Here is a 17,665-nt window from a genome sequence, read left to right as displayed (position 1 = left end):
AGCATCATATCAAATAATTTATTTCCTTATCTTCTATAGAGAATATGGCGACGTACAGTGGGGGAAATCGAAAAAAAAACTTTTAACAAGTAACAAGTAAAAGCGTGCTAAGTTCGGCCGTGCCGAATCTTATATACCCTCCACCATAGATCGCATTTGTCGAGTTCTTCTCCCGATATCTCTTTTAAGGCAAACAAAGGATAAAATAAAACAAGTTATAGTCCGATTCGGACTATAAATGAATTGGATGCTGAATATTGTAGAAGTCATTGTGTAATATTTTAGTCCATTTGGATAAGAATTGCGCCTTGTAGGGGCTCAAGAAGCAAAATCGGGAGATCTGTTTATATGGGAGCTGTATTAAGCTATAGATCGACTCAGACCATATGAGACACGTATGTTGAAGGTCATGAGAGAAGCCGTTGTACAAAATTTCTGCCAAATCGGGTGAGAATTGCGCCCTCTAGATTTAAGAAATCAAGATCCCAGATCGGTTTATATGGCAGCTATAACAGGTTATTTATCAATTTGCGCCATACTTAGCGCAGTTGTTGGAAGTCATAGCAAAACACCTCTTGCACAATTTCAGCCAAATCGGATGAGAATTGCGCCCTCCAGCGGCTCAAGAAGTCATGATCCAAGATCGATTTATATGGTTGCTATATCAGGTTTTGAACCGATTTAGACCACACTTAGCACAATTGTTGAAAGTTATACCAAAACAACGCGTGGAAAATTTCAGTCAAATCAGACAAGAATTGCGCTTTCTAGAGGCTCAAGAAGTCAAGACCCAAGATCGGTTTATATGGCAGTTATACCAGGTTATGTACCGATTTGCACCATGCATAGCAGTTGGAAGTGTAACCAAAACAACGTGTGCAAAATTTCAGTGAAATCGGATGGAAATTGCGCCCTCTAGAGGCTTAAGAAGTCAAGACCCAAGATCGGTCCATATGGCTATATCGAAACATGGACCGATATGGCCTATTTACAATCCCAACCGACTTACACTAATAGAAAGTATTGTATTTGTGCAAAATTTAAAGCTCCTAGCTTTACTCCGTAAGTAAGCGTGCTTTCGACGGACAGACGGACGGACATAGCTACATCGACTTATAATGTCATGAAGATCAAGAATATATATACTTTATGGGGTCTTAGACGCATATTTCGAGGTGTTACAAACAGAACAACGAATTAGACGAATTAAAATACTATACTAATTAAAAATGAATTAGTAAACCTCCTTTCGCCACAATCCGGTGAAAATTTGATAATTTATGCAACCAAATACGGCACGGACATTGAGTGGTCTAATAAATATAAGTCACTGTTCAATTTTGTAGAACAAAATATTGGTCTTTTAAACCGATTATAAACCGATCTGAACCATATAGGACACGGATGTCGAAAAGCCTTACATAACTCACTGAGTCAAATTTTAACGAAATCGGATAATAAATGCGCTTTTTATAGGGCCAAGATTTTAAATCGAGAGATCGTTCTATATGGCATCTATAACCAAATCTTAACCGATCTGGATCAAATTATAAAGATATAACAAACATCCTATTTTATTATAACTCCACTACTGTATCCGTTGTTATATCGTAATAGGGGCTGGTCTCGATAGTATTTTATTCTGGTCCCGGGAACTCATATACAAGTAGCATTTTCAGACAATAAATCTGCTCTATATGGCAGCTTTATCTAAATAAAGTCCGATCTGAACCATATTTGGGTCCAATGTTGGGAGGCATAAAACTACTCACTGTTTCTAATTTAAGCGAAATCGGTAAAAAAAAAGCTTTTATTGGCTTCAGACCCTTTATCAGGAGGTCGGTCCATATGGCAGCTATATCCAAATAAAGTTCGACCAGAACCATATTTTGGTCGGATATTGAGAGGCTCAAAACAACTCACTGTTTCAATCGGGTAATAAATAAAGCTTTAATGGGCTTCAGACCCTTTATTTGGAGATCGGTCTATATGGCAGCTATATCTAAATATAACCCGATCTGAACCATATTTGGGTCCTATGTTGGAAGGCATAAAACTACTAACTGCTTCAAATTTCAGCGAAATCGGATGAAAAAAAAGCTTTTATGGGATTCGGACCCTTTATAGGGAGAGATCGGTCGATATGGCAATCATATCCAAATATAGTCCGATCTAAACCACATTAAGGTCAGATGTCGGGAGGCTTAAAATTACTCGCTGTTTCAAATTTTAGCAAAATCGGGTAATAAATATAACTTTTATGGGCTTCAGACCCTTTATCGGCAGATCGGTCTATATGGCAGCTATATCTAAATATAGTCCGATCTGAACCATATTTGGGTCAGGGAGGCTTAAAATAACTCACTGTTTCAAATTTCAGCGAAATCGGGTATATATGGCAGCTATATCTAAATATAGTCCGATCCATATTTGGGTCAGTTGTCTGGAAGCCTAAAACTACTCACTGTTTCAAATTTCGGTGAAATCAGGTAACAAATGAAGCATTTATGGGCATCAGACCCTTTATCGGCTGATCGGTCTATATAGAAGCTATATCCAAATATGGTCCCATTTTGCCCATTCAAGAACTTAACCAGCGTGCATCAAAAAGACGTATCTGTGCCAAATTTCAGCTCAATATCTCAATTTTTGAAGGCTGTAGAGTGATTACAACAGACGGACGGATAGACGAACAGACACACGGACATCGTTAAATCGTCTTAGAATTTTACGACGATCCGATATACTTTGTAGGGTTGGAAATTGATATTTGGATGTGTTGCGAACGGAATGACTATACGAATATACCCCCTATCCTACGGTGGTGGGTAAAAAAACAAATTCATGGTTCATATGATCATATATGGTAGACCGAATTCGAAATAGGAATCAAGGATTCTGTCGGTTGCCACTAAAGTTAACTGCAGGGAAAGAAAAATGTGTCAAATTAGAACCAAGTAAATATTGCCGACTCACAAGATGTCGAGAAGATTAGGGCGGGCAATGGAAGTTGACAACTGAAACGTAAGATGGTCATCGCCTTTATCGCCATAAGCAAACCCTAAGGCTGCCTTCCCCCAGATCAATATTGTGTGATACCATATATAGAAGAAGCAAAGGAAGTGCTTGTTCGGTTAAGAAACAAATTTTTTGTATATATTGTGTTTTACTTTAATAAAGAGAGCAACATTTTAATTACATCATCTCGGAGCATGACATACTCGTATAAGCACAATAATCAGTTTTTACAAATATTGTACTTCATTTCAAATGGATACTTACATATTGTTCATGTCTTCGTATAACTTCGATGGGACTGAGGAAAACAAACTTTACTCGATTATTTTCGGATACAATAAAAACTTTTACAGAAGCCACATCTTGGTGACCCACCAAATCCAAGGCCATAACATTGAACATCATATAGCCCTGCATATCATTTGAGACATATGAGGTTAAACTCAAAACACCCGTCTTCTGATCTAGTGAAAAAATATCAGCGAAATTTTGAACCATATTTGCTCCATGACTTTCATAAGACTCTACAGCGACTAAAAAACTGAGTTGATCATCTAAATCTGGATCTTCAGCCTGCAATTGGAAAACGGAATATTTGGATTATAAAGCTCATCTCGTGAGTGAAATTGACATATCATCAGAAAAAGGATGCTTGCCCTTACAGGCAAATAAAATTAGATATATGAGAATATTTTTTGTCTATTCACAATATAAAAGCTAACTTACTTTCAGTGTTAAAATAGCTTTGTTTACTGTATCTTTTGACGTCAACCCCGCAGCATAGAGGTTTTGGAAAAATTTGGGAGCATTGTCATTAACATCATTGACTTGTATATGGACGTTGAGGGTGTAATTAATACTATTGGGATTAGTTATTAGACCATTTTCATTGTTTGAAACTTTTATTTGTATGGTAAGATGGTCTACGGTTTCACGATCCAAAGGTTTTATTAGTTTCAATTGTCTTGTAACAGAATTTAGCTCAAAGCATTCAGAATTTTCCGGATACGATGTTTCTAAATAAAATCTTAAAATTAGGAAACTCAAACAACTTATAAATAATAAGAAAGTTAAGATACTAATAACACAACATTCCTGTGATTTTTGTTGTAGTTTCTATCTCAATTAGGTGCGTTGTTTTCAAGCTTACAAGAGTTTGTGTCCAACAGCTTTTGTTTTAGAGATACTCGTTGCTAAGGGCCAAAAGTTACGATATTTTGCTAGATTTTCGATTTTTATACCCTACACCACTACTTTGGTACAGGGTATTATAACTTAGTGAATTTGTTTGTAACACCCAAAAGAAAGAGAGATAGACCCATTTATAAGTATGCCGATCGACTCAGAATCACTTTCTGATTCGATTTAGCTATGTCCGTCTGTCTGTCCGTCCGTCTGTCTATCCAGCTGTCCATATTAATTTGTGTACCACCTACAGGTCGCATCCGATCGTCTTCAAATTTGGTGCAAGCAAGTTTTTCTGCCTAGAGACGAAGCCAATTGAAATTGGAAAAAATCAGTTCAGATCTGGATATAGCTCCCATATATATGTTCGTCCGATTTTCTGTAATAATGTAATAAAATGGTCATTTTTTAACCGAGGGAGGGAGGGAGGATTTTTTATGACTTTCGACATTACTGGTGAATTTCGTATAAATAAACATATACATCTACATCTATATATATTGGGTTACCCAAAAAGTAATTGCGGATTTTTTTAAAAGAAAGTAAATGCATTTTTAATAAAACTTAGAATGAACTTTAATCAAATATACTTTTTTTCTAAAGCAAGCTAAAAGTAACAGCTGATAACTGACAGAAGAAAGAATGCAATTACAGAGTCACAAGCTGTAAAAAAATTTTTTAACGCCGACTATATGAAAAATCCGTAATAACTTTTTGGGCAACCCAATATATCGCCCGATTTTCACTCCTAGAGCCACTGCAAGCATATTTATTGACCCATCTTGCAAAAATTTAGCAAAACGCTTTCTTCGACGACTGCTATAGTATCTGAGGAGTTTGCTTGAAATCGGTTCAGATTTAGGCATAGCTCTCATATATATGTTCGTCCGATTTTGAGAAATATTGCAAAAAGGTGCTCATTTGTTAACCGATTCTGTCGAAATTTTGCAGGAAGCACTTTCTTATGACTCTCAATAATGTTGGTGAATTTCATAGAAATCGGCCCAGATTTACATATAGCTGTCATATATGTATTTCGCCAGATTTTCACCACAAAAGCCACTGCAAGTGCATTGTTTGACCAATCTTGCCAAAACTTTCCACAACGTTTTCCTCGACGACTATCACATTATCTGAGAAATGTGATTTGCTCAAAATCGGTTCAGAATTAGATATAGCTCCCATATATACGTTCGTCAGATTTTGGATAATTTGCCATAATGTTGTCATTTGTCAACCATAGTTTTTACAGTTTGAACATATTTACTCGGCGAGATCATTCATTGTTTCGCCCCCGAAAAAGACGAAATTTACGGCGTACAATGCCAGACATAAGAAGGAAGAAGATAAGGGACCAACATGCATGACAATAATAGGGACCAGACGTGCTGGAGAAGTCCCCTCTAGTCAGCCATTTAAAGCTTCTATTGTAGTCAAGAAAGGCGAAAGGACTATATGCCTGAAAATAATTTATACAGGAAAAAGGTCTCCGTTTAGCCATTATCCTACCCCCGCAATTTCAGGCAGTATCACAATAGGTACTTAACGGTCTTTAATGGGCAAGTCCGCAATGTGTGCAGCGCGACATCAAAGTCCTGATATTGCAATGGCTTGTCAGTACCCCTTTCAGTAGTGAGAGCGATAGTTCCACCTCATCTAGAAGAGGTCCCCTGAACACACCAAGTTACCTCATATTGGTGTATTGCACCAACTTTATCTTTCGGGGGTTTACGTCAAGCCCATTGCCCAATCATAACAGCATACTATGTACACTCTGAACGTCCACACACCAAGATGTAAACATCATCCTCGTAGCCAACAAACTTTAGCCCTTTTGCTCCTTTTCTTAAATGACCTAAAAATCCCACATTTATCCAAGAGATAAAAAAGGGTTACAAAAACCGCCCACGAGCTAGTGGTACGCTAGTTATCCTGCCCATCAACATCGTATGAACTCAATTCAGAAGGTATCCTCATGTCCCCCAGAGAGTCATGAATTTGACACATGGATGTGTGGTCCATGGTTATAATAGAGACAAACGTTGGAATTGAGCTAGAACTACTCTGGTCTACCGTGGAAGGTTAAATGCATTCTTAATAGCTAGTGAAAACTATTTAAACATGCCATCTTGATGGCTTTGTCTAAAGCTAATAGGAATTTTGAACATTTAAATTTTTTTTTTTTGCTTCACACTCAAAAATTAGTAAACTTCTTTCTTCTTGCTCTGATTGGTCGGAGCAAATTTGCCGAAAATTTCAAATTTGAATTTTCTTCGCCCTGTTTACAAATTTTGACCTATCAAGTTCCCAAAAAAGATGCTTTGTTCGAGTAATTCGCCGATGCGGCCACCTTTTAAATACGCCTTGTATTGGGCTTTTGGAAAATTTCCTATCAACATTACTATGAAATAGAATTAAGTCATCAGGACAAACAATGGGTTTATTATGTTAAATGTAGTATGTCTACGATTATGGTCCATTGAAAAAGAAATTCCATAAAGTTCGTAACACCCATTATTTGACGATTTGTTTTGCAAATTGTAGTTTTTGCCATACGAGTATATTTTGATATGAAACATAAGTGACCTATGTGGCGTATGGCGTATGGATTACAAGGGTATAATTGTCGAATAATAAACATACGCACCCATGTTCATTAAATACAATAAAGGACTTATTTATGGTTGATGCAGAGTCAGATTCTCGCTAAGTTACAAACTTCATGTCACTAGACTTATACAGTTAAAAATAAAAAAATTGTGTTTGTATTAGGGGCAGCAGATTCCGACCAATCAACCATGTACAAAATAACAACAATACTATGTAAAATAACAATAATGCGTCGACCGTACTAAGGCACACGAGTTGCTTATACAGCCCGTGAACGATTGCTAGTTTTCCCTATGATTGCGAGCATAGGTATTTATGTGCGGTTGTGTGTTGTTGCTCATCTACTAGATGGGCACTAGACCATAACCGTAATATACCACGCAATCGCGGCATACAATATGAGGAAATCATTGATTGTCCTCATTGCGTAATTCTATTTTAAAGTATTGAAACACTACAACCATTTCAATAATTCCATTAAAATTTTAACATAAGTAATGAGGGAATGTACAACTGAATAAAATCAGCAAGTTTTTTTTTGCTTTAAAATCTATTATCTACCAGTACCAGCCATATGTCCAATTTTTTTTTTTAATTTTCAAAAACAGCCACAAATATAACAAAAACTATTTAAATAAAGAACACAATACCCAAAAGGTATTTACCCGTAAATTGGGTAAATATTCGGGTATTTACCCATATATACCCAAAAGCGGGGTATTTAAAATTTTGCAGATATTTTGGGTATAAAAACATTTTCCAAACAATTTTGATGATTTAGTGTTCTTTGTATATAAATCTGACCTTCAGATCTCAAAAAATCTAAATTTAATTATATACAGCCTCTATATAGACCGATATGCAGACTTAAAGTCTTGAGGCAATAGATTGACCATTTTTTATCCCTACCCACTTCTGTGAAGTATGTTCCAGATCGAACCATATTTGGATATAGCTGTCCTATAGACCGACCGTCCCATCTCCCCATATGGGGTATTGAGGCCATAAAAGATTCATTTATTACCCGATCGGATCATATTTGGATATAACTGCCATATAGACCGACCTCCCGATATAGTGTAATGAGTATATAAAAAAAGCATTTTTCATCCGATTTCGATGGAATTTGATACAGTGAGTTTTAATAGACCCCTTCCCACTCTTGTGAAATATTGTTCAGCTGGGATCATATTTGGATATAACTGTCATATAGACCGATCTCCAGAAAAAGGGTATTGAGCCCACAAAAATTTTTCATCCGATTTTAATGAGATTTGAAACAGTGCGTTTTGCTACTCCTCTACACCTTTGTGTTGTATATCGTACAAATTGGACCATATTTGGATATAGCTGCCATATAGACCGATCTCCAGATATAGAGTCTTAGGTGGGGACACTTAGGTGAGGACACGATACCAGACATGAACCATCTTTGGGAAGTGGCATGGAGATCGGTCTATATATCGGCTATTTATAATTTAATTCCAATTTTATGAGATCAGAAGGTCAGGTTTATATACAAAGAATACGAAATTATCAAAAATTGTTTGGAAAATGATTTCAATTACCAAAATATCTGAAAACTTGTAAATATTTACCTTACTTTAATTGGATATGACAGAACATTTGTTCTACAAGTCGAACGTAAAATAGCTTTCCAAGCGCCTCGATTTTTTGCGCTCATTCTTAAATCTCTGACACCAAAATTCGAGGTGTCTCCCACTACTTGATCTTTCCATCGGGCTTTTGGTCTTCCCGTTTTGAGTGTACCACCGTGTTTGGCTTCAAAAGACTTCTTTGCTGGAGCATCTTCATCTACTCTGACAACATGACCTAACCAACGCACCGGTTATATTTTGATGCGTGTAACTATGCTATCGTCGTCATACATTAAATATCCATTAACGCAAACTTGTCCATATATTTTTCGAAGAATCTTTCTCTCAAATACTCCAACCACTGCCTCATCTGCTTTCACAAGTACCCATGCCTCAGAGCCATATAACAACACGGGTAGTATCAGTGGCTTGTATAGTGTAATGTTCGTCTGTCGAGAGGTGGCCTTATTTCTAAACTGCTTACTTAGTCCAAAGTAGCAGCTGTTTGTCTGTATTATTCTTCGCTTTATCTCAAAACTGGTGTCATTCGTTTCGGTTACGGCGGTGCCGAGATAGATAAAGTTGCTGACTATATCAAAGTTGTGGTTCCCAACTTTCTCCACTTTTTTATCTGTTCGGTTGTACAAGGCGTTTTGGGAGTTGAAACCATACAATTCGTCTGTGCTCCATTTACTACCAGACCCATTTTCACTGACTCTCTTTCGATTCTTTCAAAGGCTGCAGTTACTTCTTCCGGTAACCGAACTGTGATGTCGAGGTCGTCGGCATAGGCGAGTAACATGTGTTCTCTTGTGATTAGTGCGCCATATCTATTCACATCTGCGTCTCGTATAATTTTCTCCAGCAGGATATTAAAGATATCACACGATGGGCTGTCTTCTTGTCTGAAACCTCGTTGGGTATTGAATGGTTCGGAGAGATTCTTTCCTATTCTTACTGAGGAACGCGTATCAGCAAGTGTCATCATGCAGAGTCTTATTAATTTTGAAGGGATACCAAACTCAGACATGGCTTGAAATACCTTTGAACGTAAAGGGGTATCGAAAGCGGCTTTGTAGTCAACAAAGAGATGGTAGGTGTTGGTTTGCCCTTCTCGGGTCTTTTGCAGGATTTGGCGCAGTGTGAATATCTGGTCCAGGGTGGATTTGTCACGTCTAAAGCCGCATTGATAGGGCCCAATTATCTCATTGACTTTAGGTTTTAATCTTTCAAACAGTGTAAGAAGGAGATTAACGCCTTCTCTGAGGATGGGAAAATCCGCATCGTTTGGGTGCCGGGCCATAACGGAGTAAGGGGAAATGAAAGGGCAGACGATTTGGCGGTAAAGGCTAGAGGACTGCCGTTAAAAACTTAGTTAACCCGAAGCCTTTCGGGTCGACGCAGTCCGAGTTTAGAGAGTGGGCGACGAATGCGCATGCAACATTGTAGAACAGCGAAACGGTCGGTAGGACCGCGAAAACCCAGATCGTAGGAAGACGAGGCTATTACTGAAAGGAAGCAAGAAGGAGGTCAGTATAGCTATTGGTATCATAACGGGACACATAGGACTACGAGCTCACTTATGTACAATCAGTGCGGCAAGTGATAGCATGTGTAGGGCATGCGGGGAAGATGATGAGACGTTGGAGCATTTTCTTTGTCATTGCCCGGCTTTCGCGTCCAACAGATACCGGTACTTATGTGGAGACACAATATCAGACATGAATCAACTTAGGGGCTTAGTTGTATGTCCATAGTGGCATGGGGCGGACCAATATCTGCACACTCTTTTCAACCTAATCTAACCTAACTTAATCTTTCACACAGTACGCTCGAGAGTATCTTGTATGCGATGAGGAGGAGACTTATTTCTCTGTAGTTGGCACATTCCATCTTGTCTCCTTTCTTGTGTACGGGACATAGTATGCTGAGGTTTCAATCATCGGGTATGCGAAAATTTATAAATACCCAAATAAGTACAGAACAAGTAAAAGCGTGCTAAGTTCGGCCGGGCCGAATCTTATATACCCTCCACCATGGGACGCATTTGTCGTGTTCTTTTCCCGGCATCTCTTCTTAGGCAAAACAGGGTATAAAAAAAATTTGCTCTGCTATTAGAGCGATATCAAGATATGGTCCGGTTTGGACCACAATTAAATTATATGTTGGAGACCTGTGTAAAATGTCAGCCAATTCGAATAAGAATTGCGCCCTCTGGGGGCTCAAGAAGTAAAATAGAGAGATCGATTTATATGGGAGCTGTATCGGGCTATAGACCGATTCAGACCATAATAAACACGTATGTTGATGGTCATAAGATAATTCGTCGTACAAAATTTCAGGAAAATCGCATAATAATTGCGACCTCTAGAGGCTCAAGAAGTCAAGTTCCCAGATCGGTTTATATGACAGCTATATCAGGTTATGAACCGATTTGAACCATACTTGCCACAGTTGTTGGATATCATAACAAAACACGTCGTGCCAAAATTTCAGCCAAATCGGATAGAATTGCGCCCTCTAGAGGCTCAAGAAGTCAAGACCCAAGATCGGTTTATATGACAGCTATATCAGGTTATGGACCGATTTGATCCATACTTGGCACAGTTGTTGGATATCATAACAAAACACGTCGTGCAAAATTTCATTCCAATCGGATAAGATTTGCGCACTCTAGAGGTTCAAGAAGTCAAGACCCAAGATCGGTTTATATGGCAGCTATATCAAAACATGGACCGATATGGCCCATTTACAATACCAACCGACCTAAACTAATAAGAAGTATTTGTGCAAAATTTCAAGCGGCTAGCTTTACTTCTTTGGAAGTTGGCGGGCTTTCGACAGACAGACGGACGGACATGGCTAGATGTGGTAAAAAACACCACATTTAAAATTTCAGCTATATCGAATAAGAATGGCGGCTTCTAGAGGCGAAAGAAGTCAAATCGGAATATCGGATTATATAGAAGTTATATCAGGCGATTGACCGATTTAAATTATACGTAGTACGTTTTTGGGAAGCCATTATAAAACACCTCGTGCAAAATTTCAGGAAAATAGGATAATAATTGGTCAAGGAGAGATCTTTTTATATGGGAGCATCGAGCATCACTCTATAGCTTAAAGTTCAAAGATGGCCTATATCTTGGATATAGCACCCTTTATACCGATATCCCAATAAGAAAACTTGAGTTTATAAAAGTCGTATTATTGTCACGATTACAATAAACAGCCGTGCCGAGTTTGGATGAAGCAATTTCCAGGTTTAAGAGTTTGAGACCATTGTCGCCGTTGCAGTGAGATGCATGGACCTTATAAACTCGGAGTATGGGCCAGATCTGGCCATATTTGTAAGCAGCTGTCATATAGCCCTGTTTTTTTTTTATTGAATGGATTGAAAGCACAAAAGCCGCATTTCTTACCCAGAATTTATGAAATTTGAAAGAGATTCCTTGACATTCGTACCAGTTACAGTCAATATCAGAACTTTCGCCCTTTTTCTGAAATTTGATATAATGAGATACGTTGCAACAGTATTTGGCCCCTGTACCATTCATGGTTTTATTTGTCATTCTTAACGAATACACAGAAATCGGCGATTTTTTCAGTGATTTACTTTGTATTTATAAGTTGGAAAAACCTACCAAAAATTGAGGTCAGCCTACAACCTACCAAGAGAATAAAAGTCTACCAACTTTGGTAGGAACCTACCATGAACGGCAACACAGAACAGGTCACACTCGATTGCAACCATACTTAACAAGTTTGTTGGAAATCATAATAAAACACCACATGCAAAATTTTAGCCAAATCAGATAAAAATTGGACCCCTCTCAAATGGGAAGATCGGTTTATATGCGCGCTGTATCAAGTTACGGACCAATTAGAATCATACGTAGGACGTGTGTTGTAAGCTATAATCTGATATAATTGCGCTATTTAGAGTTTATAAAGCAGCTATATTAAATCATGGACTGGTTTGGCCCATTTAGAATCCCAACTGACCTGAATTAATAAGAAAAATTTTCAAGCTCCTAGCTTTACTCCTTCGAAAGTTGGCATGCTATCGACAGACAGCTGAACGGATGGACAGACATACGGATGGACATGGCTAAGTAGACTTAGAATTTCTACATGATCCAGAATATATATACTCTTTTGGATCCCAGATAATTCGATGATTTACAAACGGAATGGTGATGTTAGTATACCTCCTTCCTCTGGTGGAAGGTATAATAACAATAAAATATTTTGTAGTGTCCAAAAAACGATAAACTGGCAAAAATCGTAATATATGGCCCTCAGCTTCAAATAAAAAATAAAAGCTGTTGAAAAAGAAATCTTGGATTCGAAATAATACTCCAAATTCGGAATGGAAACACAAAAATCTGAGGAAACAGCCTACCTGTGTAATCAACCTACCATCTATAAAATAATATAATTCATAGAACTCATCAGAATCGTCCAAACCTTCGTTCTTAGGGTCATGTGCCATTGGAATAAAACGTTCTTCCAACAAACCATCCTCATTTTCTGTATATCAATCGAAAAAATGTTTTATGATTTACATTGTAGTTGACCTAATTCGAGCACTTACCTGTGAATGTGGTATTAAAAGTTGTTTCCATGAACATTGGATTGCCTAACATATCAACAAATACGATCTTGAGATTTTTTAATATCGCAGATGTACTACCACCGCCATCAATAGCACGTAGGTTTATCTGAAATTATATAAAAGAAAAAGGTTCAAATCTTAATATGTTTCCCATGTCAACGTACAATTGATTGTTGGCATTTGCGCTTTAAAATAAAGGGTTCTAAAATTTTATACAAGTTTCCCCAAAGCGAAAACTACTCTGAGAAAAAAATTTATCCTACATTAAAGATTTATTTAATTAAATTTGGAGATGCAAAATTTTCCTAATTTTTAAGGAAAAATTTCCTTTCATTTAAAATTGGAGTAAAATAAGAAAAGTTAGGTAAGGTTGCCAAGAGGTAGATGATTTAAACACTAAACCAGTAACCGTCTTGTTGTGCGATCTATTATAAAAAAAAAAAATTAAAAGTAACCACGTCAGAATGTTTTTATCCAGATCAGGGCTGCGGAGTCTAGCCCCGGGTCGGGGTCGAAGTATTTAGCCGGAGTCGGAGAGCGGTTCGGCTCAATAGTCTGACTCCGACCTCAAAAACTCAACTCCGTTCGACTCCGCGGCCCTGGTCCAGATCCCCTATAGGGTTTTTGTCATCCTTTCGACCTTTTCATTGTTCCATATACTCGAGACAGTGTCTGAAAAGGCTTTGGATTCATCATGTCAACCCTTTGATCATCACAGCCCAGTAGTCAATACAGAGTTGGCCCTCTTCACTCCGATATATGAGCTATCGGATTTTAGACTCCAGTCGGGACGAGTTCAACCTGCAGTTGTCGAAGAAGGTGACTGTGCCTAGTATTCTATTCGAAAATGTCTAGAAAAAGAAATACGGATGAATGGGGAAGTTGTATGGTGGAAGGCTGTGGAGATCTCTTTTTTACAGATGGCTCCAAGATGGAATTAAAGACTGGATTGTGAGTACGTTCTTTTAGGCAGAGGTCTGTACCATAACGATGGCCGCAAAATAAATTCAGATTGAGATATAGGCTCTTGCCCCCGATTCTCTTCTTGTAATTTCTTCTTACAGCGGTCAAAAAAAGTATTCATCATTAGCAAAATTGATAATAAATTCACTTATTTTGGGTAATTGAAGAAAATTTAAAGTAAACAAATAATGCAGTTTTATGCAATAGTTTATTTTTCGTAATATGTTTTAAAATAAATTCAAAAAATAAATTTAATTAGCGCAAAAAATGCAATTTTATATAATAACACCAAAAACAGAACAAAAAAAGTATTCATCATTGATGTGCTATCATCAAAGTCAAATTCAAATATTATTTGGGAATCCCCCTTTTCTGTTTTATTTAGTAAAGGAGGCTTTGCCCTTGACAGCAAATATTTAATTTCATTGAAAATATAGTTTTTGTCAAAATGGGTCGTAAGCAAAACGAGGTTTCTGATGAGGTAAAAGTTTTGATAATAAAACACCACAGGAATTGTTTAACTCAAAAAACTATCAGTGAAATATTAAATAGACCACGATCTACTATACAATCCATCATCAGAAAGTGGACAGAAACGAAAACTGTTGACAATAAACCAAGATCTGGTCGACCAAAAGCACTTTCAGTTGGAGATGTGCGTTGGCTAGTGCGGCAAGTTCAGAAAACTCCGAAGACAAATGCGACCATTCTTCGTAAAAACACTATGGAATATTTAGGGAAGGAAGTTACTACACAAACAATTCGAAATACACTCAAAAGGCATAGTTACAGAGGAAGAACTGCACGTAAGAAGCCCTTTATAAATAAAATAAACCGAGTGAAAAGGCTAAACTTCGCAAAAATGTATGTAAAACAGCCCGAATCATTTTGGAAAACAGTCATTTTTGCAGACGAGAGCAAGTTTAATCTTTTTGGGTGCGATGGAAAGGTCATAGTGTACAGAAAACCAAATACAGAGCTTGAAGAACGAAACACAGTTGCTACTGTAAAACATGGTGGAGGTGGTTTAATGGTTTGGGGGTGTATGGCGGCTTCAGGAGCGGGAAATCTTGAAATTATTAATGGAGTAATGGATCATAAGTATTACATTGACATTTTAAAGAGGAATTTAAAAGATAGTGCTGTAAAACTTGGGCTTGGTAATAACTTTCAATATTATCAAGATAATGACCCCAAACATTCTGCTTTAAATACCAAGATGTGGATGCTGTATAACTGCCCCAAAGTCATTAAAACTCCTCCTCAAAGTCCCGACTTGAACCCAATTGAACATCTTTGGGAACATCTCGAACGCAAATTGAGAACGCGCAATTTTTCGAGCAAGAGTCAAATGCAACAGGTGATAATGGAGGAATGGACTAATATAGACCAAAATATAACCGCTAAATTAGTCCAATCGATGTCAAACCGTTTAAAAGAAGTTATAAGATGCGGTGGTCGAATAACAAAGTATTAATTTTTTTAAATGATGTTATTTATTTTTTTGTTTTTTTGCAATGATGAATACTTTTTTTGTTTAATTTTTTGTGTTCAGCTGTAAAATGGCCCTTTTTGTTCCAATAAATACTATTTTTTTCTTTAAAAACAATTAAATTGTGTACATATATATCACACAAGCACTACTGCATCATTAGTTTAATATGTTTTTATTCCAATTGTCTTTTGTAGACTTATTAAAAAAAAAACATTGAATGATGAATACTTTTTTTGACCGCTGTATATGCTCACAAATTTTCTTTTTCATTCTCACTTCATTTTCTAACTAGGGTATCAATTGACCAGACTGGTGTCCCAGTGAACTCACCCTTTCATTATGGGCTACCCATTCAACCTAAACCATTAACAATCATTGAATAGGACTAGCTGTGTTAAAAATACACATTTTTGGTTTTGAAATTTGTTCAAACTTCAAATTTTATAAGCTTGCACGAAAACAGAACGTAAATTTTTGTTTTTACTGAATTCTACTTACGGTCGACAGACGTTCGGTAATCGTTTGCATGTATATTCATAAGTCAAAACAAAACAGCTGACACATTTTCGATTCGGATCATAATTAAATTATATGTTGGAGATCTGTGTAAAATTTCAGCCAATTTCTTGAGTTGTTGCTCAAGAAGTAAAATTGAGAGCAGTATCAGGCTATAGACCGACTCAGACCATAATAAACACGTATGTTGATGATCATGAGAGGATCCGTCGTACAAAATTGCAGATACATCGGATAATGCGACCTCTAGAGGCTCAAGAAATCAAGATCCCAGATCGGTTTATATGGCAGCTATATCAGGTTATAGACTACTTTGAACCATATTTGGCCCAGTAGTTGGAAACTAAGACAAAACACGTCATGCAAAATTTTAGCCAAATCGGATAGAAATTGTGCGCTCTAGTGGCTCAAAAATTCAAGATTCAAGATCGGTTTATATGGCAGCTAAATCAGGTTATTGACCGATTCGAACCATACTTAGCACAGTTGTTGGAAGTTATAGCGAAACACGTCGTGCAAATTTTCAGCCAAATCGGATAGGAATTACGCCCTCTAGAAGATCAAGAAGTCAAGACCCCAGATCGGTGTATGTGACAGCTATATATTCGGTTATGGACCGATTTGAACCATAATCAGCATAGTGTTGGAAATCATAACAAAACACGACATACAAAATTTTAGTCAAATCGGATAAGACCCTCTAGAGGCTGAAGAAGTCAAGACCCAAAATCAGTTTATATGGCAGCTATATCAAAATATGGACCGATTTGGCCCATTTACCATCCCAACCGACCTACACTAATAAAAAATATTTGTGCAAAATATCAAGCGGCTAGCTTTACTCCTTCGACTGTTAGCGTGCTTTCGACAGACAGACGGACGGACAAGGCTAGATGGACATAAATTGTCATGACGATCAAGAATATATATACTCTATGGGGTCTCAGACGAATATTTCGAGTTAGTTACAAACAGAATGACGAAATTAGTATGCCCCCATTCTATGGTGGAGGGTATAAAAATAAATTGACAAAAAAATGGATTAAGTCGAAAACATTTTCGTGCGATCATTTTTCGCAACTTTCGACGTGGATTATTATGTCAAAAGTGCATTGATGAACTTAAATCTTTGTATGTTGACGAAGCACAATCCTTGTTTAATGAACTCATTCTTGACCAACTCTCGCTCAAAGCCGAATTCTTTAAAGGTCGTCCATAAACGGCCGTTGTATCAGAGAACATTGATGCCGTGCGTGAACTTGTAATGTAAGATTGTAATGCGACATACCGTGCGATAGAGGCAACTGTGGGCATTTCTCCCACAAGGATCTATACGTATGAGCCCGAAATCAAAAGCCAAATCAAACGAAAATTGTTAGTGGAAGAAGAACTTCGAAACAATTGGTCGCCTGTTTCTTCGGCAAAAGTGGTCAAGTGGCGACCGTTCCTCTTGAGCAACATAGAACGGTCAATTCTGAGTGGTACATCATAGTTTGATTGCCTGCTGTCTTGGGAGAAATTCGATAAAACGGACAAGAGATAATAAATCATTAATCGCCATGACAATGTGAGCTCTCACACATCGGCTTAAACCAGCGTCGTACAGCCCGGATGACTTATTTTTATACCCACACATTAAGAAAAAAGTCCATGGTCAACTAT

The 17,665-nt window shown here is 37.4% G+C and overlaps 1 protein-coding gene across 1 annotated transcript in view; it reads right to left on the bottom strand.

The window, feature by feature from the left end:
- LOC106093219 (fat-like cadherin-related tumor suppressor homolog) overlaps positions 1–17,665 on the bottom strand; it is a 76,885-nt gene that overhangs the window by 1,133 nt on the left and 58,087 nt on the right. Inside the window, exons 24-27 of the mRNA XM_059363440.1 lie at positions 13,009–13,135; positions 12,834–12,944; positions 3,745–4,034; positions 3,283–3,591 (exon numbers count right to left, since the gene is read on the bottom strand). Coding sequence (XP_059219423.1) covers positions 3,283–3,591; positions 3,745–4,034; positions 12,834–12,944; positions 13,009–13,135 — 837 coding nt within the window. The remainder of the gene's footprint in view (positions 1–3,282; positions 3,592–3,744; positions 4,035–12,833; positions 12,945–13,008; positions 13,136–17,665) is intronic.

This window comes from Stomoxys calcitrans, chromosome 2 (genome assembly GCF_963082655.1).
Source record: "Stomoxys calcitrans chromosome 2, idStoCalc2.1, whole genome shotgun sequence".
NCBI classification, from domain to species: Eukaryota; Metazoa; Arthropoda; class Insecta; order Diptera; family Muscidae; genus Stomoxys; species Stomoxys calcitrans.
The sequence above is the reverse complement of the archived record's forward strand: the minus strand, read 5'-3'. Positions and strand labels throughout refer to the sequence as shown.